At 32.2% G+C, this 27,930-nt stretch overlaps 3 protein-coding genes across 4 annotated transcripts in view; 2 read left to right on the top strand and 1 right to left on the bottom strand.

Moving 5' to 3' along the window:
- Positions 1 to 1,091: 1,091 nt before the first annotated feature.
- LOC139510528 (C-type lectin domain family 4 member E-like) lies at positions 1,092 to 9,291 on the top strand. Its single transcript, XM_071297096.1, has 4 exons — positions 1,092 to 1,234; positions 5,318 to 5,412; positions 7,476 to 7,566; positions 9,012 to 9,291. The coding sequence occupies exons 1-4, from the start codon at positions 1,192 to 1,194 to the stop codon at positions 9,227 to 9,229; spliced, it is 447 nt and encodes a 148-aa protein (XP_071153197.1). The 5' UTR covers positions 1,092 to 1,191; the 3' UTR covers positions 9,230 to 9,291.
- Positions 9,292 to 11,193: 1,902 nt separating this feature from the next.
- On the top strand, positions 11,194 to 14,462 carry LOC139510776 (uncharacterized). Its single transcript, XM_071297307.1, has one exon. It carries the CDS (start codon positions 11,194 to 11,196, stop codon positions 14,359 to 14,361), a length of 3,168 nt encoding a protein of 1,055 aa, XP_071153408.1. The 3' UTR covers positions 14,362 to 14,462.
- A 1,647-nt stretch (positions 14,463 to 16,109) lies between these two features.
- Positions 16,110 to 27,930, bottom strand: part of LOC139511813 (protocadherin Fat 4-like) — a 58,805-nt gene continuing 46,984 nt past the window's right edge. Inside the window, exons 24-30 of one of the 2 annotated variants that reach the window (XM_071298908.1) lie at positions 27,409 to 27,536; positions 26,049 to 26,191; positions 24,754 to 24,933; positions 24,203 to 24,386; positions 22,043 to 22,083; positions 20,480 to 20,505; positions 17,410 to 17,524 (exon numbers count right to left, since the gene is read on the bottom strand). In XM_071298908.1, coding sequence (XP_071155009.1) covers positions 22,051 to 22,083; positions 24,203 to 24,386; positions 24,754 to 24,933; positions 26,049 to 26,191; positions 27,409 to 27,536 — 668 coding nt within the window. In that variant the 3' untranslated portion in view covers positions 17,410 to 17,524; positions 20,480 to 20,505; positions 22,043 to 22,050. Of the gene's footprint in view, positions 17,525 to 20,479; positions 20,506 to 22,042; positions 22,084 to 24,202; positions 24,387 to 24,753; positions 24,934 to 26,048; positions 26,192 to 27,408; positions 27,537 to 27,930 lie in introns of both variants that reach the window. The other variant, XM_071298907.1, reaches the window with a different exon arrangement.

Raw genomic sequence — 27,930 nt, 5'->3', positions numbered from 1 at the left:
CCGTGTTGAAGACCGTACTTTGACCTATAATGGTTTACTTTTATAAATTGTAACTTGGATGGAGAGTTGTCTCAGTGGCACTCATACCACATCTTCCTATATCTATATAGAAATTGCAGAAATGATAAGTTAGACGAGATCTTATAAAGTTGTACATATCTTGAGTTACAAGGTGATTATCACTAATGTTCAATTATAAGCAAAGGCTTTATCGAAACAGATGTTTTGTTATGATATGTTTATTTCAGGATTTTAATGTTACAGTAGTTAAATGTCTTTTTGGGGCAGGACCTTGGCTCGTATTTAATTTGGCCAAAAACTTTAAGCAGTCTTACTTCCTTGTGCATTTGGAAACAGACTACCAAACTAGGTAAATTATGTAACCTTATTTTATCAACTGATATATGCAATAACGATCTTTGTTTTAACTGGAAAGATAGTGAACAGGAAATAATGTACAGAGATCTTAAACTAGATTTGTTTGGATGATATTTGACCAATAAATACTTTATCTTATTTTTGTGGTGGTGCAACCTATAATCATGAATTTGTCATGTATTTGAATCTTTGAAGGTGTCATATCATTGACTTAGGTACTTTGGGTCAGAACATTTTTTTTGTCCCCCACCCCCTTTTTTTCCCAAAATCCGTTATTTTTCGTTTTCTATTAATTTCAATTATTTTTGCATTTTTCTGTATCATTAGAACATAAATATAATCATTTCAAATAATAGAGTATATATTGCCAAATAGAGTAGGATTAACAATTAACCAAATAACGAAAATCTAATTATTTCCAATCAAAGGGGTCTTACGCCCTAGACCCCCTGCCGAAATCCTAAACCCGCCATTGGCTTGTATTCCTCCAATATATTTCTACCATAACATATAGACATATAAATCGAAAAGTGAATGCGCTTCCCTTCCAATACGTTTCTTATAGATATTTGTGTTCTACAACCTCTCGACAAACCAGAGACTACTATAACACACTATTATACAACCTCTCTACACTGAACCGAGCCAACCAGGTTTTAAATGTACCTTATCTTTTCCCGTTCTATTTTAGTATAAATCAAAGGACCAGTATAATCAGGAAGACCCATAGACCCATAAAGATTATGTAATATGGTAATCAAAAGTTGAAATCTTAGGAATTCGAAATAGTACAGAGACACATCATAATTTGACATGAAACCAGTATTTGTTACTCTATTTTTGGTTATGACTGTGGGTATGTACATTATTTTTTGTTGTCTTGCCTGCAACGAAAGTTATTTTTTTGTCTCTGCTGCAACAAAAGTCGAAAAATGCAAAACACTTGTATTACAATCTGGGGATGGCGTTAACTATTTGTACAAAGTTTTGTATTTCAGTAGCTGAAAAAATACACAAAAAAAAAAATATGCTTCATACCTTGTATGAAATCAGGGCCGTAACTACATTGAGGCAAATGAGGCAAATGCCTCATGTAAAAAATTTCAAAAAAAAAAAATGAAACAAAAGGTTGTTCTCATATCAAATTCGCGGAAAGTGTCTTGCAAGAAGCAAGACGTTCTCTTCAATCTCTGGTGTATCCCCTGGATGTTTTTCGTTATTCATGTTTCTAGTTTCATTTTAGTTTTCAGAGTTTATATCAAAGAATACAAAATAGTTTGTTTTATTGTAAATGAAACTAGATAGCTGACATGGTTTGAATCAAAGTAAGGTCACATATTTCCCGGTATCAAATAATTTGAAGAAAAAAACAAGGTATTGCCATATATGACCTTTTACATTGAAAGGTTAAACTTGCATTAAGTCGTGTTGAGAACCTTTAACAGATAATAAAGGAGTATGGGGACATAATCGCACACAAAGTCAATGCATAGAAAAAATACAAATGATCAATGGTCAAAGTTTGTGTTCTGCTCTTCATCTTGATAGTTGCCGGATGGTCTTCAACAATACTTTTAAAGATTCATTAATACCGTAAAAGATCGTAAAACAAGGTGAAGATGGTCCATAGTGTGGACTTAAGCAGTACTAGTACTTAAAGTATAATACTGCAATGTCACTATATTTAAATCTAGTCATAAAAAAATCTCCAAAGTCTAACAAGAACAAACAGACAGACAGATACGGTATTAATAATTATGAGAATTACGATTTTTGCTTTATCCTACATATCGGTCTTTTAATGTTGTCTCTAATACCTAAAAGTCTTAAATTACAATGAATCTTTGTTTTTGCTTTGGTACCTGATTGTCGAAAAAAATATATAAAAATTAATGCAAGAAAGAGTCTGGGAAACGCTCAGAATGCACGATTTTGCGTTATTTTTCTCAGAGCTTCTGGGGGCCTTAAGCGGCCCCCAGACCCCTCGCCAAAAATTTCATTTATTAATTCACTATTAAAAGAGAGCTAGTTACGGCCCTGGAAATGTTTCGATTATGTGGTTTGGCCAAATTCCCAGTAATCTAAGCAATAGGGGCAATATATTTGGTGTATGCAATAGTTGAAAGGTGTAAACATGTCTGTCTCACGGGAAGGTTACAATTCATGACTAAAGTAAGCAAAGACCCATCGAAACAACATCTGATACAAAAAGTTTGATATTTGGATGATATATTGGCTCTCAAAAGGGACGACTTCAGTATATACATAAAAGGTTTTTTTTCCCCTGCTGAACTGACTTGTAATAAAGCTAATATTAACAACTAATACTGCCATTTCCTGGATCTTTATATCTATATCTTCGTGTTACAAACTAAAACTGAGGGAAACACATCAAATATAAGAGGAGAAATACGAAACAACAGAAACACACCACTAAAATGTAACACACACAGGAACGAACTATAATATAACATGGCCATTTTCCTGACTAAAGAACATTTTAAGAAAAAATTGTGGGTTGAACCTGGATTTGTGGCTAGCCAATCCTACCGCTTTTATGGCAATGATAAATATAACATTAAATTGACAACATTACATGACAGGACTACACTACAAATGAATGGGAGAACATATAGGACAGAGAAACACACGAATAATAGCTATCAAAAGGTACAAGGTTTATAATTTAATACTCCAGACGCGCGTTTCGTGCACACAGGACAAACCAGTGACGCTCAGATAAAAAAAAAGTTCGAGAGCCTAGAGGTCCAAAAGTTCCAAAAAGTTTATAAAAAATATATCGTATAAAAGCTAATAAATGAACTATGTGATCAATTATCTGAACCACAACACACGAATACAATAGGATAAAACAAGATCCTCAACGACATACGACAAGACATTTGACAAAATCTGATGAGAATAACAAATAAAACATCAAAACTAACTACACGTACCTTGGATAGAAAACACCGTGACACGTCCTATAGCAAATCGAACTAGACAAAACATTGACTAATATATTTTGTTATCGGGATAAGTACATCATTCATAAATATAAATCAACATGGAGTGAATTAATACGTTCAAGTATTTCACATCCAATCTTTCATAGTAATATTCTTTACAAAGCCAAACAACTTCATCCGATTCATCTCAAAAGCTAACCAAACCTTTAAACAAACTTATTTAGAAGGGACATAGAAACAAAACTGTTGTCAGTTCATTAAAGATGGCATACTTCGGAATTAATATTGATTCACTCCTAGGGTCTATGCATCCGAAATAGTTACATCTATAATACTAAAATTACGAGGTCCAATTTGTCAGCCGTCATCGGGTAAAAACGACAAATCAAAGAATTCAACTCTATATATAACTAATATAGGACAATGGTGTAGATTAAAAATTACACCACTCCAGACCGTTTTGTTTTCCACATAATTAATATTGCCAATAATTAACAAGTTCCGGGTCGAATCCGATACCGATACCAATAGTATATTCACCTGTTAGCTATTACCTTATCTGTACGTTCCGCATTTGACAGGCGCACCACCAAACGGTGTATTTAGGATTTTGCTATATACATTATACACGGGTCATAATCAAAGGGCTGACACTACTAAATTCAATCATTGTCAAATTGTTCCCTATTGTAGTTTTATTCAGCAATCAGCAAGACTTTCTAAGATAACTAATATAGGACAATGCTGTTGATTAAAACATACTCCATTCCTGGATAGCCAGGACTTTTTGTTTTCCAAATAATTAATATTACCAATAATTGATAAGTTCCAGGTCGACGGGTTCAAACAGAAAGATTTGAAAGCAGAGAAAACTTTGTATCTTATAATCGACATGACTTTATCAGATGACAATACTAATTACTAAAATAAGGCTTAGGCATAGTTATATACTTTAATTCAGTCACGGACCCGCGATATCACGGGTGTGTATATACTTGTTTATTATAAAATCACTTGTTGGCATGATGTGGGTTATGTTCTTCTCATATATTTCGTGATGGTATGATATTAAACCACTAACGAGTGGAATTGTACTTGATATTCATATGATAGAGACATACTCTTTCAATCAGTTTAATTGATGTCTGGTGCTGGCATTGCAGTAACTGCTAGTAGTCCTTTGTTAATTTATGTATAATTTTTGCTAAGTTTCTTCTGTTACCTATTCTGACATCAGACTCGAACTTTTTTTTAATTGAGCTTTTCTGTGACCTCATTTTTATGGATCTTTGATAATGTTTAGGCAACGTGATAGCTGCAGTAAAAACTTCAAATTACAGGCTTTCAACATGTTAATTATAAGACATTTCAGCGTGTACACCAACTGTTGTTACAAGTAAATCTGATTGCAACCAAAATTACCCTAGAAAATCGAAAGATGTTAAGATTTGAACTGATGTATTTTGAGAAGCATTTAAGAAAGCAGTGCAAAATCTTGTATACTCTAACTTTCTTTGGTAAAAAATCAAAAGGGGAAGGATATACGTAAATGAAACAGCAACCCAACGAAATAAATTTCGAACCTATGATTCGATAATGTACACTTGTTAGATCAGTTGATTAAGAACCACAAGTGATCAAATGTGCATAAAAATCTTTATTAGTCTAGAATACTCTAAATCATAGTATGTGGATATTTGAAATATAACGACTGACACCTTTGTATTGTCTTAGTGACCCTTTACTTTTTATGTTTTTGTTATTGACATTAGTTGTTGTTTGTTTTGGGGGTAGTCTAAGAACTTTATACAATTGGGTACATCATACTATTCAAGTTAATTTAAATGCTTTGTCATTTTAATCAGAAAATTTTGAAAACTATCTTAATTAGAAAAAAATGCACAAGTATAATGAATAATCTTTCTGAATAAAGGTTTTCATTATTGACATTAGTTGTTGTTTGTTTTCAGATTCCGTACACAGTACGTGTCCATTCGGCTGGATTAGATATGATTCTTCTTGTTATTTGTTCCACAGATCACCGGCGACATGGATAGACTCTTCTGTGAGTTTCTTTCTTCTTTGAAAACTTTCACGAGTTTGTTTTAATTGAGGTTTCGTGGGTTTCTTTTCGTGAAGCGTTTTTGCGCTTCTTTAAATCTATTTTCAGTAATTGTCTTTTTGAAATAAAGCTTTGGACACTTCTTTTTATTCATCTTCTGCATCTTCCGTGATTCAAAGTATATATTTATTATTCTGCCATTTCTTGTAATGAAAACTCATGTAGATTCACGATATGTTTAAATTGTAAATAACTAATAAAAGATTCGTAACAGAATATTAATATTACTTTGATGGCTTCGTAAAGAATATTACCATGAAAGATTGAATTTTTACGCTGTGTTTCCGTTGTGTCGTTTGTTTTCTCCTATTTTTGAGTGTGAATTCACATTATTATAAGACGTGTCACGGTACTTTTCTATCCCAAATTCATGTATTTGGTTTTGATGTTATATTGGTTATTCTCATCGGATGTTGTCTAATGCTTAGTCCGTTGCTGTGTGTGTTACATTTTAATGTTGTGTCGTTGTTCTCTTCTAATATTTAATGTGTTTCCCTCAGTTTAAGTTTGCTACCCCGATTTTGTTTTTTGTCCATAGATTTATGAGTTTTGAACAGCGGTATATACTGTTGCCTTTATCTATATTACATTAATTTAATAGTTTGTCGCTAAACGTATAAAATCAAAAGATAATGTTAAAAAAATGCACTTTTCTTCATTTAATATTGTCCTTTTATAATAATCCCCGATTGTCCCACTTTTTTAAATTTCATAGTTCTGATTGTTCTACATAAAAAAATTCTGATTGTCTCACATTATGTTATCAAGAAGAATGTTCTTAGATGAACAATGTGAATGTTGTTTGTTGCTTAATAAACAAGAATAAAATTATTGCACATTCATTTAGTTTTAATTTTTTTAAAAGGATAAAAACACATTTTTTTTAACCATGAGATTAATGCACTTTTGATTGAAAAAAATACAATATTTCTGATTTATGAAATATATCTACAAAGATACATTATTTATAAAACAAATGCCAATACAGTACTGTACTTTTAAGTACATTTTTTCTATAAAGTTTTTAAACAAATTTCGAATCAATGCTTGCAATTTGAAAAAGAGAAGATACAAACTACTTTGCATTCTTCACTCTACACGAACTTGTTGATGTTTCCACTAGTCTTTGCAATTTTATAAGAAAAGTCATAAAAGAGGTGCGAAAGATACCATTCAAATTCATAGATTGAAAATAAACTGATAACGCCATGGCTAAAAAAGAAAAAGACAAACAGACATATAATAGTACACAAGACACAACATGGTAAGATTGCAAATGAGACAACTCTCCACAAGAGACAAAATGACACATAAATTAACAACTATAGATCATCATACAGCTTTCAACAACGAGCAAAGTCCATCATGTCCATACCACAAGGCCCCGATCAGAAAATGTTAAAAAATTACAACGAGAAAAACTAACGACGTATTTCATATACAAAATAATGGACGAAAAACAAATATTTTACACAGATACAAACGTCAACCACTGAATTACAGGCGCCTGGCTTGGGACAGGCACATATGGAATGTGACAGGGTTAAACTTATTTGAAGGCGACAACCATCCCACTAACCTGGGACAGTGTTTTTACAATACAACATAAGAATAAACTATGAAAATCAGTTGACAAGGCTTATGTCATCAGATGGGTACACCCAGAAATACATATAACAAAAATGCATCCACACAACAAAGACAAGAAGTACAGATCTGAGAAAGCTATACTCGCAGTTACTGACAGCTAGTCCAAAGCCAATAAAAAACATAATGCATATAAGACTATAAAAATGTTATGAATTCATATTATAATCTATGTTTGATGATGTAATACGGAAATATTATCATTTGTTGATCGTCCAATTTTTTTATTTAAAAAAATTAAATACTAGTATCACGGAACTCAGAATTTCTTTGAAACCCTGGTAGGGAGCCTGGATTCCAACAAGATTATTGTCTATATATTTAGTGAAATGCTAATACTTGTATTTTATGTCCTTTAGAATTATTGTCGATCTCGTGGAGCCCACCTAGCTACTGTTCAATCCGACTCCGAAAAGGACTTCATTAATGGTATGATTCAGAATATGCCCGGTAAGTTGGTAATCCAGTATAATTATATTATAAGGCGTTGTTTTGATTGGTTAACATCAATCTCGAGTTATTCTGAAATTAACACTCATTTCAAAACGAATTGTTACATTCATGATGACACAAGTTTTCACAGGTAACAAGAAGAAAAACTTGATAGAAATCGTATTTTCATGATCATAGCGAAAACATGTGATTATTGAAATATTGTGTGCTCATACAAAATGTACTTTGGTCAACAATTTTACAGCCCTAAGAATTAACATAAAAAGCATTCAATTCTTTTAAAATAAATGAAATGTATAATAGGAATGTCAATAAGTACTCGAGTCACATGATCGTTCGGTAGTACCGCGAGTATCGAATACCAAAATGATACTCGACTAATCCGTTCCCTTTAAGAATGGCGTTGCATTCTCCAAAAAAATATATAGACAATAATAGTGCATTGACTTGACATATCAACGATATAAGGATGAGGCTTAGAAACGGGGAAATGCGAGGCTGTGCCGAGCATTTCCCCAGTTTCGGGCCGAATCCTTATATCGTTGATATGTCAAGTCAATGCACTATTATTGTCTTTATACTGCAATCTAAAAAAAAAAACATTTTCAAATCTTGTTTAGTGTGTTCATGTTATTTATTTGATTTAAATATTGGGGAAAATCCCCCTTTAAAAAGGCCTCATATCTCACAGGCGGAGAAATATACAACACGATGAAATGTACATCATTACCTTTTGAAAACCGCTATCAATGGTGAACGAATTCGTTTGTTTACAGACAAAAATATCAACAATAAACATAAAACATAATGATTTATAGGTTGCAAACAAAAAATATTAATAAGTGAAATATGTTTTCCCAAAAATTGTAAAAGAAACAAGTTTGAGTCGTTAAACGCATTGTTGTTTACATTGGAAACAAGAACAGGTTGAAGAGGTCGTATGAATAATTAAATATAATTTCGACAATTTCTATTTAAATATTCATGAGGAAAAGTGATATCAGGTCAGTGACTGTATATGACATAGAAATATACGGTCAACGCATTTTGACTGCTCAAATAGAACGAGTGCAGTATAAATTTATATTTAGAGCACATACCGGGAAGTTAAATAATTCGAATGTCTACTTTTAATTGTCTTTTAACAAACAGAGATAGTCACCTTTCCAGAGCTTATACATATAGCTAATCGTGTCTAAGCCATTCCCAAACTCTCTGACAGTTCCAGCTCCGATCCGCATACAACTGTACACTGGAAAATAGTTTCGAACGGAAACGATCACTTTACGGAGTTTGAGCCATTTCACCACCTCTGTACCGTTAGAGGAAATATTGAGAAATCGACTCGTCCAACAAAAAGTTGATAATAATATATGTTTGATTTTTTTTATAGCATATTTAATAAAAATGTAATTCAATACAAAACACAATCTTTTGAACAGGACAGTACTGGTTAGATGGAGTAGATGATGCAGCTGAGGGTATATGGGAGTGGGCTTCTACAGGCGAAAAGATTACCAACAACCTGTGGTATCCTGGCGAACCTAACAGGAGTTCACCACTAGAAGATTGTATGGATACATCAACATATTATAATGGATTATGGAACGACGAAGAATGTAATTATGACCATTACAGTATATGCGAAAAACCACACTAGCAGATGGCATTCTACACTACTTATTTTTTTTTTTAAAGTAAATTAAATTTATGTACTTCTGTCTTGATTATATGTAATGAAGTGAAGTTCATTATTTGTTCTGAAACCGCCTCTGTGGTCTTGAGGAAGAATGATCGCCTCCGAGTGTAAGAGGTCGTGAATACGATCATATATCCTGTCAAACAAATTAAAGATTCACTTAAAAGATACTTCGCCGCTAAGCACTCGGCAGTTGAGTCACCCTCTTTAAATAAAGTCATTACTTACTTACTTACTTAGTTGATGGTAAAGTTAGACTTAGTTAGTATTTGCTACTAGACTTATACCTTTTTGTCTTGCTTTTGTTTTGATCGACATAACTTTTCTCTTGTACATTAAGCTTGCATTTACATTTGCTCTCAAGTGTCCCTGGTAAAGCTTATTACAGGATCACATAAACACTGAAACACGTGGGCAGTATATCTGTATCATAGTCCCAAATTCGTAGAAACAACGACTGAGCTACAAAACAATAATATGAACATCTGTCTCGATCATTTTTTATATGTGCATTTTCAACTTGATCGGGAAATGGCATTGTTTTAGAAATATGATATCAGATACTAGTTTTGGTTCCTGGTATACCTTCTACCAAGAAGTATTTCTGTGTGATGTAAATTTAACATTTTGACTATACAGAGACACTTTTCGCATTATATATGTATTGCACATGTTATTCATTGTTTCAGTAGTACGACTTAGCAAAAACAAACCCCATCGAAGACGTCGACCTTAGACGTGGTTTTTTGCTAGGGGACTAATGCCTAATATGGTGTTTTTGTAATCAAATTGAATCAAGATTTCTCTTATGTATTAAGCTTCCATTTAAAATTGATCTCTGATGTTCCTCATGGAAACAAAAATCAGTAACGAAAGCTAAAATGTTGTTAAGAAAAGTTATTTTGAACAAATTAATCAACCACAAAAAATGTAAAAACAATTCTATAAAAAAAAATTATTGACATAGCTAACGCAGTAGTCTCGGGAAAGTTCTTTTTGTTTACTTTAAAGAATCTCAACGATCTATCAAACATCTTGAAAATCTGCTGAACAAAAGAAGTAATCGAAACACAAGAAGAAATCTTACTAAGTTCGATTTTACTTTTTTACTTTTTGTTTTGATATTTAAAACTTTCGAACCCATAGAGATAGAAAAATAATAGCTATAAAACTGATAAATATTTCCTCTAACAACGTTAATGAGGATTCTGCATATGAAGTGATTGGAGTTTACAAGCTAAAGGTAAGAAATAAAATGTTGTATTTAACCACACAAGAAAATTCACACTTCAGTAAGAATAGTTATCAAAGGTACCAGGATTATAATTTAGTACGCCAGACGCGCGTTTCGTCTACATAAGACTCATCAGTGACGCTCATTTCAAAATATTTATAAAGCCAAACAAGTACAAAGTTGAAGAGCATTGAGTATCCAAAATTCCAAAAAGTGGTGCCAAATACGGCTAAGGTAATCTATACCTGGGATAAGAAAATCCTTAGTTTTTCGAAAATTTCAAATTTTTGTAAACAGGACATTTAATAAAATGACCACATTATTAATATTCATGTCAAGACCGAAGTGTTGACTACCCGGGCTGGTGATACTCTCGGGGACAACACGTCCACCAGCAGTGGCATCAACCCAGTGGTGTATATAGAAATTAAAACTAAAATTCTGATTTTAAGCACCTCCTTCTGTGAATTAAATATATTTTACATCGGTAAAAATTTAAATGCGTTTGAATAATGAGTATTTTGGATTATGATTTACTAGCACTCCCTTTTGTGAATGCAATTCATATTTAATACGTTAACTTGTTTAAACTTTTGTTTACTTTTAAAAAGAAATATAGATGCATTAAAAAAGGCCATAAAGCGGTTGCATACAAATGTGTTACATGTATTTTCATTTATTTACTACAGAAATGTCATGTGGAGGTTCTTTAGCGGGATTACTTAGTTCAAACACTCCAAAACAATACTGCCAAGAACACAAGGGAGAAGAAGTCAAACGGTATTGTAAACAATGCAGCCAATTTGTCTGTCTCGAATGTATCCTTGAGGATCACAAAGGGCATACGATACAGAAAATAAGTGAACTCGCAGCCCTTAGGAAGAGTGAGATAGTTGATTTAGTAAATCATGTTAAAAATAACCACATTATAGAACTTAAAAGCCGAATACAAGGCAGCAAGGAATCCAAAAAAGTTACCAAACAATCGATAACTGAATGTTCAAAACGTGTTAGTAGACGAGCTGCAGCACTGCGGATGCAGGTTGAAATAATAAAAAATGAAAGTATAAATGAATTAAAGGAATCTCAAAAATATGAAGTGGAAAGAAAACAAGAAATGGAAAAGTATCTATCGAAAGAATTACACGGCTTAAATTCATTGATTAGGTCGATAGAGAAATCAATTACAACTAATAATGATCAAGAAATGATACATCTTGGTATCTCTCTTGAAAATGCCATTCAAAATCTACAGCAAGCTCCACCATCCTATATAGAAGCAATGGAATTTTCCGAATCTGAAATATCACGGAATAAATTAGAGGAGTTATTCGGGCAATGTAAAAATAGAGATATATTTGTCGAAGTGCAAGCTGAAAACGAAAAGATTACGCGTGTCAATGTTGAAAAAAGTATCACTACATTATCTACCTACAGGCTTTATGACACACCAATAAATTGTATCGGGTTAAGGAAAGACGGTACACATTGGATTGGACATGCAAGTAAAAAACAGGTTGAACTCAGTCGGGAGGGAGAAATAAAGAAAACAGTACAAGTAGATTCAGTCGTACTAGACTTAAGTATTTCTAAAGAAAATGATATTATCGTTGTGTTGAAGAAACGGCATCGATTGTTACGAGTAAAATTAAACGGACAAAAGTTAGATTTCATTGACTGTAAACCTCTTTATCCAAATGGGATCCACGTGACTATTGACGGGTTCATATACGTATCGGTAATAGATAACGATTCCACTGAGATGGCAGATGATAATAACAGATATGTAATAAAGTATTCAAGTACTGGCACTGGACTACAGAGATTTGAAAAGGACAACAAGGGAAATAATTTCTTTACGTTACCAAGGAAGCTCGTGGTAACTCCTTCAAATGACGTCTGCGTTATTGATTCTACGTCATTATTTACTGGCAGAATTGTCACAATCACCAACGACTGCGACTTGAAGTATATTTACTCTGGAAGAGAGGATTTAGATTTGAGAAATTTTAATCCGACTGCAATTAAATGTGATAGCCACAACCGAGTCATTGTTTCAGATTTCGATAATTGTTTATTGCACTTATTAAATTCAGACGGAGAGCTTATTTGCCTGCTGAATAATAGGGAACCGGAAGGAATATATGGACCATGTGCACTGGGAATCGACCGAAACGATTGTATATGGGTTGGCGGATTTGATGGCGTTATCATGAAAATAGCAGCATTAGATAGACCAAAGACACCCGCAGTAATAAAAGAGAAAACAGAATTAGCTGTAAAAGAAAATGATGGACAGATAGTAGACCACCGACAAAACATTACTGCAACTAAAACAGAAAAGGAAGAGGTGTCAAATACCAAAAAGGATACAAGCAAAATAAAAAATGAACCAACTACAACGGGGAATTGTATAAAAAGAGAGAGTACAACGGGGAATTGTATAAAAAGAGAGAGTACAATTAGAGATATTGAACTGAAAGCGTTTAAACTAAGTCAGATGGACAATAAATCAACTAAGGCAACAGAAGCTTCTGGTGACACCAAATCAAACCCAGAGGGTAAACAGAAAGATCATAAAAGAAACGGAAAATTTGCCTTTTTACGCCGACAGACCACCTCATTAAGTTTAAAAGAGAGAACTCAGCGTCTTGGAACACGAACAGATTTATCTAGTGCAAAGACAAACGCTTCAACAAGTATGTCTGAAAAACCCCTGTTAGCAAGAAGAGAAACAAAAACTAAAATGTTCAAAAAGCTATCAGAGAAACCATTAAATGTTGTCTCAGAGATTGCTGCACCAAACAATCAAAAGTCAGACAAAAAGGATGACAGATCAAAAGACAACACAGCACATAGACAATCAGATAGACAGAGTGATATACAAAGCAAAGACAAAGAAAAGAAAAAAGTCGAACAACAAGAAAATGTTGAAAAAACACCAACTGGTACAAATGATGCAAAAATGTCGACTAAGGAACAAGAAAAAGAGAAAGCAAAACTAGACGAGAAGAAAGTGATGCCCTTAAAACAAGCAACGACTAATGTCACAGTAGTTGATAAGGAGACCGCAAACACATCTTCGAAAGAGCAGGGAAAAGAGAAAAATGTGGTCGATGAAAAGGAGAGTCAATCAGGAAAGACACCAGCTGTATCTTCGAATAAGCAAACAGAGAAAGTAAAACCAAAAGAAGATAACAAACTGAAAGATAAAACAAACAATACAACTGACAAATCATCAACTGTCCAACAACAGAATGATGTCGTAACAACACCAAGTCAACCTAAAGACAACAGTAAACAAATAGATAGTAAAATCGACAATGCAAGTCCGTCGACATCCAAAAAGATAGATGCATCTGGCATTTCTACCGACAAATCAAGGACACAAACGGAATCTCCAAAAGATAAAACAGTAGACAACAGAAAAGATCAATCAAATCAAATTCTTCAGAAACCAGCAGTTATGAAAAGAAAAGACGACGATGCCGTAGTTGGAAACAAAAAACATGAACAGAAAAAGGAAGAAAAAGAAGAAGACAAATCCAACCAAGAAACAAGTGTAAAATCTTCAAATATTACCAAATCGCCTGACAATAAGCAAACACAAGAATCAAAGAAGGGAAGTAATAATCAATCCAATACTAGTTCTGATAATCAACAGAAAGATGCACATAAGCACAATCAGGACCTCGATACGAAATCAAGCATGACAAAAAGTTCAGGAAAATCGAATGAAGCAGCAGAATCTATCCACAAGGGCAAACCAGAAGGAACAGAGAACAAAATTAAAGATGAAACCAAGAGATATAAACCAAGTCAAAGTGTTGAGGACAGTTTGAAAGGAGGAAAGAAGTGATGCAAAATTAATAGCCATAAGTCAGTAGTTATTACGTAAAACTAACGTTTATTTTTTTGTATGTTATTTGTACGCCATTTCACATTAATAAAGTCTAAATACATTTGCACAAATAAAGCAGCAATTTTTTTTTTATATATTGAATTCAAGTTTCTAAGATATATGAATAAAATAGATGTGAGGTATAATTCAATGAGACACCAACTCAACTGCAAAAAAAAAAGCTCAATGTCATATAAGGTGAAACTTACAGCATTATTAAATTCACTTTACATTAGCCAAGCTCTTGATAGTCTGTTAAAACTATAAACAAAGTGAATAGAAACAACAAAAGATTTGAAAAAAGCATTCAACTCTCTAAATAACTGACATCAGACAAGGACATGAAATATCAACCCTCTTTCTGTTAGATCTCAGTAAGTAAATTAATTAGCGAAATGTACCCACCCGAACATATGATATAAACAGTTACGGGAAAAGTACCTCACTTAAAAAAATAGTATGATAGATAAAGAAGCACAAAATGAATAACAAATCATATCATTACATTTTTCATCCAATGCGAAAGTTTTGAAAGGAAACTAAATTTGATAGCGCTATTAACATTTCTTTAGTAATGATAAAGACAAAACTAATTGAAAATCAGAAACCTATTAGAAATTTTGAAGAGCTGACTTTACCGATAGCACCTTTACTATAATCGAGCCAGGACAAACATCAGTGCTATATAAAAGAAAAAAAACCGGTTAGTTCATTTCAAAATAAAATGATTTATAACAGTAAAGAGGTAAGGTCCTATCCCCCTTTCCCCTTGATATTTTTTATACCAGGACCATTTTCAAAAAGTCTCTCAATCTCATCTTGGTTTCAATTGTCGTAATCACAATCTTTTCTTGTTTTCCCGAGATGTGACCTACCGAATTATACTTTTTACCAGGTTTAAGTTTACGTGAGTAACAATTATGACGTCGACCATATGTGGAACAATCTTTTTACTCTTCAAAGGAATTGTTTTTATTACCTCCGGATTTTCGTTGGTTTCGGGACGGTAAGTCATAGTTTTGTATGTTGTGTTTTTGTGTTTTGATGTTTGTCTTTTTTTTTGCAATGGCATTATCAATTTATTTACAAGCTATGCGTTTGAATAATCCCTTGGTATCATTTGCCTCTATCAAGCCGATATAATCCAAGCTCAACATGTATACGTTAAGTTTCTAACAATATCCCAGTTTCTTTCTAAACAAATCATAAAATTATCAGTGCTTCAAGATAGCTTAAAACTGAGTATTTATATGGCATATGAAGGACACCATTTACCAAACCAAAATTATGTTAAGAGTAAAGATTTCTCCTGTTGTAAATATAAAATAGAAGATGTGGTATGATTGCTAACCAGACAACTCTCTAGTCTACAACAGACAAAATTGCACAAAAAATTAACAACTTTAGATCTCCGTACGGCCTTAAATCAAAGCTTCTACCATATAGTCAGCAATAAAAATACCAGAAATGACAAATGTAAAACAATACAAACGAGAAAACTTAATGCCACATTTATGCACAAAAAATGAATGATAAACAAATGTGTAACACAGCAACAAACGACATCAACTGAATAACAGGCTCCTGTCTTTGGACAGACACGTACATACAAACTGTGTAAGTATATAAGCATTTCGACTGTATCTGTAGTAATATTTGGCAACTGCATGCAGATGCAAACACAATACATTTCTTAACCATTTAGATAAAACAATCATTTTTATTTTATAGAAAAATTATATATTATGTATACATACATATATTTATGGTTTAGAATTAAATTATATATATTTATATAATCAAAATTAAAACATACACACACATTAGTTACATAAAGCTTTTAGGTATATCAATTTGAAATTATATGAAAATATATCACTAAGCAAGTACATTTTATTTACAATAAACTCGTAGACTTTACAGAGAGCTAAGAAAATGTAATATATATACTTCGAGATATAACAAAAGGTGAAGATACCAAAGCCCATAAAATGACACACCACCTTTTGCAAAATTCGTGATTATCTTAAATATTAAGCCAGTCTAAACAATAAATGGTATAGATTCTGAGCAAGTTTCATCAAAGTATGATAAGGGTGTAGAAGGAGTAGCGGATCGTATAATTTGTATATTTGTATATTTAAGTCATTGTCATCCTATAATAAACCCTTAACAACATTAAAATGAAAAAAAGGAAACTAGAGATTCAAAACATGAAAAGTACATTATACATGTGCGATTTTGCACAATTAAAAAAAAAATAGAAATCAAACAAACAGTAAAGAGGTTCAGAATTAGTTGCTGGTATCAAACTTAGACATCAGAATTAACAAAGCACAAAAAGCAGGAATATTCTCGCAGTGGGAACATACTCTTCCTTCAATTTATACCACAAGCGTTTTACCACAGGGGTATCTTAATAAGGATATGACCAATATAAAGTTTCGGTATTATAATGACTCATCAGTTTCCCAACGTCACAAAAGGTACTTATATAAACTATACATTAAACGTGTATAATATACAGATTAAGATATTATATCAATGAATCTACATAATAACATCATACATTTACAAATATTGTTTCCTGCATTTTTTTACGTGTAAGTTAGTGTTTTTAAGTGGACGGATCATTTAACGTATCCATAAATTCATCTTAAAAGAACATTAAATTTCAAATTATTTTAAAAAAAATCGATATGTTCTATGATACACAATTTATTGTTCAATATTCATTTTTGTGCTCATTTTTTAAATACATTTCATGTGAGAAACGGTAAACGGTTAATATGACGTTAATATGGTAAAAACTGCAAACTGGAAACAATTTGATATAAACAATCAAGATCGACGTAAATACAATAGTCAAAAAGATTGGAAAAATCGAGTGACCAATTTAAAAAAAAAATCTGAAATGAATAATTTGTGTGATGAAGGTATGCATACCGGAAAATTAAATATATAAAATTTTCAACAGTTTTCGGATGTTCTACTTGTAGACGGGATTGTAGGTTTGGTAACTTTTCCTTCAAATTCGTAAACAGGATAGTCTGGTGTTGGTTCTTCGAAAGATAACGGCCTTGATGAGTGTAAATGTTTATTATCGGGTGGTCTCCTATATCTGAAAATGAACAACATTTAATCTCGGTTATGTATCTTGATTATATTACAAACTAGAGGCTCTAAAGAGCCTGTGTCGCTCACCTTGGTCTATGTGAATATTAAACAATGGACACAAATGGATTCATGACAAAATTGTGTTTTGGTGATGGTGATGTGTTTGTAGATCTTACTTTACTAAACATTGTTGCTGCTTACAATTATCTCTATCTATAACAGTACTTTCTGTGGAAAATGTTACTGAAAATCTTCAAATTTTAAGAAAATTGTTAAAAATTGACCATGAAGGGCAATAACTCCTTAGGGGGTCAATTGATTATTTTGGTCATACTGACTTATTTTTAGTTCTTACTTTGCTGTACATTATTGCTGTTTACAGTTTATCTCTATCTATAATAATATTCAAGATAATAACAAAAAAACAGCAAAATGTCCTCAAAATTACCAGTTCAGGGGCAGCAACCTAACAACCGATTATCCGATTCATCTGAAAATTCCAGGGCAGATAGATCATGACCTGATCAACAATTTTACTTCCTGTCAGATTTGCTCTTAATGCTTTGGTTTTTGAGTTATAAGCCAAAAACTGCATTTTAACCCATGTTCTATTTTTAGCCATGGCGGCCATTTTGGTTTGTTGGTCGAGTTACCGGACACATTTTTTTAACTAGATACCCCAATGATGATTATGGCTAAGTTTGGTTAAATTTGGCCCAGTAGTTTCAGAGGAGATGATTTTTCTAAAAGATTACTAAGATTTACGAAAAATGGTTAAAAATTTACTATAAAGGGCAATAACTCCTAAAGTGGTCAACTGACCATTTTGGTCATGTTGACTTATTTGTACATCTTACTTTGCTAAACATTATTGCTGTTTAAAGTGTATCTCTATCTATAATAATATTCAAGATAATAACCAAAAACAGCAAAATTTCCTTAAAATTACAATTTCAGGGGCAGCAACCCAACAACGGAATGTCTGATTCATCTGAAAATTTCAGGGCAGATAGATCTTGACCTGATGAACAATATTACCCCATGTCAGATTTGCTCTAAATGCTTTGGTTTTTGAGTTATAAGCCAAAAACTGCATTTTACCCCTATGTTCTATTTTTAGCCATGGCGGCCATCTTGGTTGGTTGGCCGGGTCACCGGACACATTTTTTAAACAAGATACCCCAATGATGATTATGGCCAAGTTTGGTTAAATTTGGCCCAGTAGTTTCAGAGGAGAGGATTTTTGTAAAAGTTAACGACGCCGGACGACGACAGACGACGGACGACGGACGCCGGACGCCAAGTGATGAGAAAAGCTCACTTGGCCCTTCGGGCCAGGTGAGCTAATAAAAAGCATTCTCTTAAAATCTCGTATAAACTTGAACCGACTGTTGATTCTCTGTTTGATTGAAAATAATTGGATTTTGATTGTGTATGGATGCAATTAACATTCTGACAGGTGCCAGAAATCCCAAAATCATGCCTTGGGAGAAGCTCGTAATCAAGGTTTTCTACACAGACATTATGTGAATGTCCTCTTTTACTAGAGACAAAACAATAGCCTTTTATACAATATGACGAGTCTATTTTTGAGATCTAAAATTAATATACTTAATTTCCGATCATTAACGCATGGTGTCCTTATCAAATATGAGATGTATTACCGATTTGATATATGAGAAAAAGAAGGGTTCGTCACTGAAAAAAACGTAAATAACTGACCAAGCTAACTTAAAAAATAAACCGTTTTGTAGTAAGAACCGTTTTGAGATTGAGTTTGTTTATTTGTGTATGATGTTTAAACAGACAACCATGTTATCGTCCACTAGGGGTGTAAACTTTTTTGTTAAGTTTTAGAACACTATCTTTGTACGTATATGATAACTGCCTGTTGGAAAACTAAATTTATGTCATTATCAAACATATATCTTCGTCTAGTTTCAGTCAAAATATAATTTCTTTTAACTCAGTAACACATTCTATCTGAGTGATTGCTTAACTTTGTTTAGTTATCTTCCTTAATTAGTTATCAAAGGTACCAGGATTACAATTTAGTACGCCAGACGCGCGTTTCGTGTACATAAGACCCATCAGTGACAATCAAATCAAGATATTTATAAATCTAAACAAGTACAATTTAACATTAAATACATGAATCATATTTCATAAGACACTAACTTACAATATTGAAGAAACTATCCATCGTAATAGATCAATGTATAAAAGTGCCATTCGAAATCAGTCGAAAAGTCATTATTCTTAATTGTATAAGGTAATCTAATCATGTCTTTATATTGTAGTCCTGTGTTGTCATTTTGATGTTATATTTCACATGGCCATAAAAGTGCGAGGTTTGGCATGCCACAAAACCAGGTTCAACCCACCATTTTTTCCTTTAAAAATGCCCTGTACCAAGTCAGGAATATGGTCATTGTTATATTATAGTTCGTTTCTGTGTGTATTACATTATAACGTTGTGTCGTTTGTTTTCTCTTATTTTTGAGTGTAAATTCACATTGCGATAAGACGTGTCACGGTACTTGTCTATCCCAAATTCATGTATTTGGTTTTGATGTTATATATATTATTCTCGATGGATTTTGTCTATGTGTGTTACATTTTAGTGTTATGTCGTTGTTCTCCTCTTATATTTAATGCGTTTCCCTCGGTTTTAGTTTGTTATCCCGATTTTGTTTTTTGTCCATGGATTTATGAGTTTTGAACAGCGGTATACTACTGTTGCCTTATTTATCAATTGTTTTTCTTTCCATTCTTTGTGTTATGCTTTTATGCAAATAACACCAGTAGGTTGTAAACACACCCGTCATATTTGATTCAAAATGAAGTATCAAAAATTAAACCACACCACAGTCTATAATAGGAGAATTAAAATTTAATACACTGCAATTCTGACGGAAAAGATAAAAGAAATACAATATGCGTCATTATTGTTTCATACCTTGCTTCCCCTTCAGGCTCTGTCACCTATAAAGAAAAACACATAACATATAATGTATTTCTACATGACTTGGAGTCTGGATTTTTAATAGCAGAAATCTAATTATTATATTGCAATTGTTCTTCATGATTATAACTTTTTAATTTTGTTGTATTTAATCCAGACAAATTGTAATGAAATAGCATCCTGTAATTGACTGTCAGAAGTCACACTAATACGGAAAAGCTTGATACAATCTTGAATATAAAAACCCTCCTCATAGCAACAATAAGTAAATGTAAGTATATACAAAATATGTATTCAATCACAATAATTACAAAAGAATTCGGCATTATATTATAAGACACTGAAAAGTTAAACTTCAAAATATAAAACAAAAGATGATTGAAAGATGATAGAATATACCAACTGGATATTCAACCTTATAAGCCGAAAACAAACTGACAATGTCAAGATGCTGACAATGTCAAGATAAAAAAGAAAAACGACCAAAACATACAAAAAAAACCCTGTATGTCTAAAATAGTTATATACAGCATGCAATTTATAAGATTTTCATGCACCATGCATACATTATGTACAACCAGTATCTTCCATTGAAAATACGTGACTCCTCATATATTTGACGGAATATTAAAAAAAACTGTAGTCAAGGAGCATTAATAGGGTAAATATCACAGATATTTGTAACATTTAGTTTTGGTCATTCAACATTGATTTTGAAGTTGTTGATGATACAGCTTCGCAAATAATGAAAAGGGTTTAACCCTATAAAGTGGAGAATTACAAATTCATCGTAGGTTAGCAATTGATTGATTGGAATAAGATTGAAAATTATCTTCTTTATCACTTAAAATTATGTAATGAAAATAGGGAATCTTTTTCCTGAATTTTCCATAATCAGTTACATTAAATGCCCCCCCCCCCCCTCCCAAATTTGAAGGCCAATGATCAATAATTGCTTGTTAATTTAAGGAGATAATTACCAAAAAGGGGATCATTATAGAATCGTCAAGACCATATAAAATCAAATTTGCATTGTGAAGTTACCATTGATCAGTCAATGATTTCATAATAATATCCGAATTTAGCAGCGGACCATTTAGATCGATGAGCTTATATCCACAATCTTCGTGTAAATATGATTATTTAGCTACAATGATTTTACGTTTAGAATATTCAAGCAACAAATGTTTAAAAAAAAAAGAAGCAAGTATTGAACTCTTTTTTTTGTTTTGTTCAGGATCATAATGACGAAATTGTTTGTAAATCTAATGTCTTTGTCCCATTGTTGATTTTTTCAATAATGTATATGATTTTTCATGCTAGTATTTACATAGATATATCAATTTTGTTAGAAAACTTACATGCAGGTAAAAAAAATAATGATATACCAAACTTCATTTCACAGTTATAAACTGATAGATACATTCTTTTCTATCCTTTATGGCAATATACAAAAAATATAGCTAGCATCATTTTATAACTGAAGGTAATGTTAATATTTTTGAAGGTACACGGGCAGTGTGAAATGAAGTTAATAATATTTTTTTTGTAACTTACATCAACCCCTAAAAACGATAATTCATATCGTAGGTACTTATCTAAAATGAAATAAAACAGGTCAAATATTTTCTTCCAAGGGAAATTCAATTTTTCATCACATTACATGTATACCGACAAAAAACAAGCGAGTATAGAAATATCTTGTATATATAACTGAAATAGTATTAAGTCTGGAATTTGAGAATATCTAATTTGCATAGGTTTGTATTTTCCAAATCATATTAATAAGTCATATTAATAAGTTAAATAAAAATAAAAATTGAAAAAAAGGAAAAATCACGTGATAAATGTGATGAATTTGAAACACTTTTTAGGACCTACCTACATCAGAAACGATCAAAGCCGAATATAGAAGCTAAGGATGTGCAAAAACCGAAGCATTTAAAGAGATATGTTACCAAAAGGGGATTAAAGAGGGGCGAAAGATATCAGAAAAACAGTCAAACTCATAGATCGAAAATAAACTGAAAATGCCATGGCTAAAAAATGAAAAGACAAAGAGACAAATAATAATATATAAAACAGATCAAAATAGCCTAATCCATCTAAATAAAATTGAGAATGGAAATGGGGAATGTGTCAAAGAGACAACAACCCGACCATAGAAAAAACAACAGCAGAAGGTCACTAACAGGTCTTCAATGTAGCGAGACATTCCCGCACCTGGAGGCGTCCTTCAGCTGGCCCCTAAAGAAATATATACTAGTTCAGTGATAATGAACGCCATACTAATTTCTTAATTGTACACAAGAAACTAAAATTAAAAAAATACAAGACTTACAAAGGCCAGAGGCTCCTGACTTGGGACAAGCGCAAAAATGCGGTGGGGTTAAACATGTTTATGAGATCTCAACCCTCCCCCTATACCTCTAGCCAATGTAGAAAAGTAAATGCATAACAATAAGCACATTTAAAATTCAATTCAAGAGAAGTCCGAGTCTGATGTCAGAAGATGTAACTAAAGAAAATAAAGAAAATGACAATAATACATAAATAACAACAGACTACTAGCAGTTAACTGACGTGCCAGCTCCAGACTTCAATTAAACTGATTGAAAGATTATGATTTTAAAGTCAACTTTGAGTGAGGAAGTTAAAACCTAAGTATCTTTATAATATTCAGAATTTTAAGAAATAATTGGTATAAATGACTGACGAAGGAATGAATACTGAGCTAATGGTTCCCTCGGGTACCGATATTCCACCAGCAGAGGTATCGACACAGTGCTGTATATCATCTAATAAATGTGTATGCGTACGAAACGCTTTTCTCGAATTACCTTCATCAGTAACAACCGAACCCGATAATTTAAAGAGAAGGATTTGAACAGAACGTGATATAGAAGACGGTAGAATTTAAAAAACAAACGATTCGAAAAAGTATTCTATGCGCTTTAAGGTGGCTCGCGGGTATAAGATTTTCAGAAAAAAATTAAACATTAATTTTTCATTACAAATTTTATTTATTACCTTAAGTAGTTAAAATGGGGATATCATAGAAAAAGCTCCAAATTATCTCCCTTTGGTGCAAAAATGCCATTTTTTGGCATTTAAATTAAAATATCTTTTTTAACTCATCGGTGACCTATATTTTTTATTGTTATTTTCGAATAAGCTGTACATAAACTAAATAATTGTAAAATTTAAGCGATTTCTGTAATTTAGTTCTTTTTTTATTTCGATATTACCGCTTTTTCTCCTCTTAGTTCAACAGGAAAAAAAGGACATTAACAAAAATGTATGCTTCTTTCGAGGGCAGATTGTGAGCGTAAATGAACGGTCACCCCATTTTTTTTATTTCATTGTTCTATTAAGTATAAGATAAAGTTCATTTATAGAAAAATAGAGAGAAATCCTATAATAAATAAAAAAAATTGATTTAGACCCAAGAGCCCCCTTAAAAGCCGAATTTGAAAACTGGAAAACGATTAATTAACAGGTTGATGATGAAGAAGCATGAACATATTTTAAAGTATTACTGTAGAGGAACTTATTCTATGATTACAGTATACATGAACATGAAGAAATTAATACTTTAGCAATAAATGCACAAGGTTTCCGAAAGAATCCTCAACGTGCTAGACTGTTTTTATGAAAACATCTCCCAAATGTTGTTCATTTTCGACAAACAATGACAAACACTACTGGATTACTTACTCTTTGATACTGGTCTTTGTCGTCTGAGAAATCACAGTTTCTACTTGGGGGATCAAATGATTCATTTGAATGCGAATATTCTACAGTCTCCCGTTTCTTCAGATGATCATAAGGAATAGGGTTGTCAAAATATTTCATTTTTCCAACAGGAGGAGTGGTTTCAGACACTGGAGATGTCCGCCACCTGTAAACACAAACTTCATATAAGTGACGAAATAAAAAACAATTAGTTTGCTTTCTTTAAAGACATTGCTGTTGAAATTATATCTCTTTATTCACTAAGAAACACTCTTGATTATATAAACATCGCAATCGCTATATGTTGTAAGTGATAGTAAACTCTCACACCCTTACATTCCTAGATTAATTGAACGACAGGACAAAGCAAAATCTCTCATTTGGGGATATTTATTTTATTTCGTATTACACTATGCTTCTAAATGTTGTCATTTGAGATGCAATTGAACATCTTGTCTTTACCTTTTTTGTCATTTACACAATAATTTATATCAAGTCAAATAGTTCAAGGATGTTTAATAAATGATACCTACTTGTAAAGAAATACAAAAGACAGCAATATTGCCAAACATAGTGCTGCTACGAGTCCATACAAGGCATAAGACCATTTGTCACGTTCACTTTCTATATTAAGTAATTCTTTAGAATGTTCTGCTCCTTGTATACAAGTCCCTGGGTTGTCGCCAAAAATCCGTAGTTTGACATTGACGTAACTGAAAAAATTATAAGCTTACAAATGGTTTTACATTACAAGTAATTGCCATGCAGTATTTTTCTATTTAGAATCTTTGATTATTTGCAGTAGAGCTTTATATTAAATGAATATACACACATGAAAATCTTCAAAAGTGTTGTTTTTGTCTAGAATACAAATCATATGAAATAAATCCATTAATACCCCTTGTAATGTGTAATACCACCATTGATTTCCCCTATTAATCATTGTTAAATTTGCATTTTAAAATAAAATATGAAGAATTATCTTTGTTTCAAATAAGAAAATATTTGGCATAAGTAAAGTTTTATCCTTTCCAGTACAATTGATAAAATTTCACATCGATAAGGGCAACAGTAGTATTCCGCTGTTCAAATGTCATAAATCTATTTAGAAAAAAACAAATATGGGTTACAAACTAAAACAGAGGAAATCACTTCAACTGTAAGAGGAAAATAACTCAACAACAGAACACTGAAGTGCAACAAAACACAAACAACAATGCATCATACAACGAAACAAACTGTAGATAACAACTGTCATATTCCTGTCTTGGTACAGGACATTTTTAGAAAAAATGGTGTGTTTTGTGGCTAGCCGAACCTCTGCGCGATCGATATATAACATTTCAATGCATATCAGACTATTACCATCACTGGAAGTTAATCAATCAAATGTTCACCTCTTTTTTAAACTGGTTTTAAGCTTTAGTAACCATGATGTATTAAACCTCTAGTTTCCAAAATATTCTATAGAAACACCAAATAAAAAGTACTGGCGCTTTGAAATACATAAGATATATGTTTACGACCCAGACATGTTTTACTGCAATAAAATGTAGGATTAATAATCTACATCTGTCAAATTAACGGGAATGTTTTTTTCGACCTATTTCCGTATGAAACCGGGTGTGATTTACTATGAATTGGTGTTATTACACCTTTTACGATTTAATTCATTCGAGGCAATTATGATTGGATTTTCGTTACAAATATGTCAAAACAACTATTTTCCTAATTGCTATAATCAAATTGGTTCAATAATTTTAGTGTTAGTGCAGTTGTAAAAAGATTATGATATAGAGTTAAATAAACAACTGCAATTAGTATTTACCTGCTTTTTGGAATAATTCCCTTATCCTCAGCTTTTATGGTCAAGTTAACTATTACTGTACGATTTTTTCCTATAGAGGAGTCCAGTTGATATTTTAAAACAACATAACTCTCGTCATCTACCATGTTTATTGCAAAGAAATCCTAAAATATTTGTTATTAAATGGAATAAATAGCAATCATTTGGTGCACTATTTGAATACTAAAAATTTGTTTTCGTTTCTGTGTTTTGTGAAGACATGAATTGAGCAGACGGTACACATGGATTGACTAAAGAGACATTGAAAATTTCAATTATTTTGTCATGATTTAAAATAATAAGTACAAAGGCGCGATTTAGTTTTTAATATTCCTTGATAAAATCTGTATTTTTCCTCAGAATATTCGGTAAAATACTGATTACCTATAAATACAAAGGAGATTTTGTTTTTGATGATGAACGAACAGAAAACATTGCAACTTCAATTTCCTGCAAGTGGACAGTAAATTGTAATTCTGTGGTGGCTTTAATTTATCGTTGGTTGGTATTTTTTCGTGATTTGCTGCAGGTTGGTGATGCTTTGGTTGATTCAACCAATAAACGCACCACATATAGTCATGAGAGTATTGTAGTAATTAAGAACGAATTATCTTTAAAAAATCAGGTTCACAAAAAAATTAGAAACTGAAGATTATTTATATTTGAATCTAGATCAAGGCACAAAATAAATGACAAGGAAATAAACAGCAACATATAAATACGTGTTGAAATGACAAGGTAAGCGTTCTAACCAATGCATTGCATACTGATGATAACGGACATATAGAATACTTGAAACAGTGACAATATGGATGCTCCGCAGCGTTTGATGTGATATAGCAGATGCTTCGAAGGCTTAGCATATTATAAAAACATGTAGAACGAACTTTCACATAAGCACAATACTAAATTTATTAATATGTGTATGTCTATTCAAAAAGAAGATCGATTAGATTACCAAACGTATTTCCAATGTTATTTCAACTGATCGGGCGGAGCTTACGTTTTAATTTGCTAAGGACAGTCTACTTGAAGATGTGTGTGATAAGGAGGATTGCTGTTATGATTATTACTGATTTCTAATCATCACCTATCAGTGTCATCAAAGGAATTTACAAAACAATGACTGGACACTTCATTGATGAATTTATCCTATAATACCTATCTATAGATGAACTAGTTTATTATGAGCGAACCGGTCAAACTCCGACCAGTCAAGTGAAATAAATCGAGTAATAGAAAACTATAGAAATGGCCAACTGATAATTCTTTTAGAATTGTTTTTTTTTTGCGGTTGGTCACAAAATCTTTTTAGTAACTTAATGCAAAACAAATAAATTACTCTTGAATTTCCACCAATAATAGATAGTGTTACTTCCCCTTCTTTTCCTTTATCAGCATCTTCTGCAATTACTGTTATGATCTTAGATCCGGCTGGTGTTTTCCAATCAACATCTTTTTCATACGCACCTTATCAATATTAAAATAATCAGTTATACATTAGACAGATATTTAACATTCACCATTTTTGTCTATGTCTTTTATATATATATGCTTCTTGAATAGTATTATTTTTTTAAGTATATCAATTATTGAACATCAAAATGTCTCACAATATTTCGGTATGGCTGAAATTCATGATGAAATTGTATTCGAGACCAGATAAGTCAATGTTGTATCTAATTTAAAAGTTAAGTAAAATTTCGAAGGAGTCTTGAACCGAATACGTTAAACAAACTGGAAAGATTGACAGTTGTTTGGAATAAGCACAGACTTACTTGTTAAATACGATGAAAGAGATTTATCTAAATATTACAATGACGATAGTCTAGCTTACGAGTTCTGTAACATTGACATTTTGTAT

This window comes from Mytilus edulis, chromosome 2 (assembly GCF_963676685.1).
Source record: "Mytilus edulis chromosome 2, xbMytEdul2.2, whole genome shotgun sequence".
Taxonomy (NCBI): Eukaryota; Metazoa; Mollusca; class Bivalvia; order Mytilida; family Mytilidae; genus Mytilus; species Mytilus edulis.
The sequence above is the reverse complement of the archived record's forward strand: the minus strand, read 5'-3'. Positions and strand labels throughout refer to the sequence as shown.

Excerpts from the sequence above, each read along its gene's own strand:
- LOC139510528 (XM_071297096.1), top strand. The coding sequence starts at position 1,192 with ATGAAACCAGTATTTGTTACTCTATTTTTGGTTATGACTGTGG. Across the intron at positions 1,235-5,317 it reads ATTTTTGGTTATGACTGTGG|ATTCCGTACACAGTACGTGT; the intron begins GTATGTACATTA and ends GTTTGTTTTCAG. Across the intron at positions 7,567-9,011 it reads TATGATTCAGAATATGCCCG|GACAGTACTGGTTAGATGGA; the intron begins GTAAGTTGGTAA and ends TCTTTTGAACAG.
- LOC139510776 (XM_071297307.1), top strand. The coding sequence starts at position 11,194 with ATGTCATGTGGAGGTTCTTTAGCGGGATTACTTAGTTCAAACACTCCA.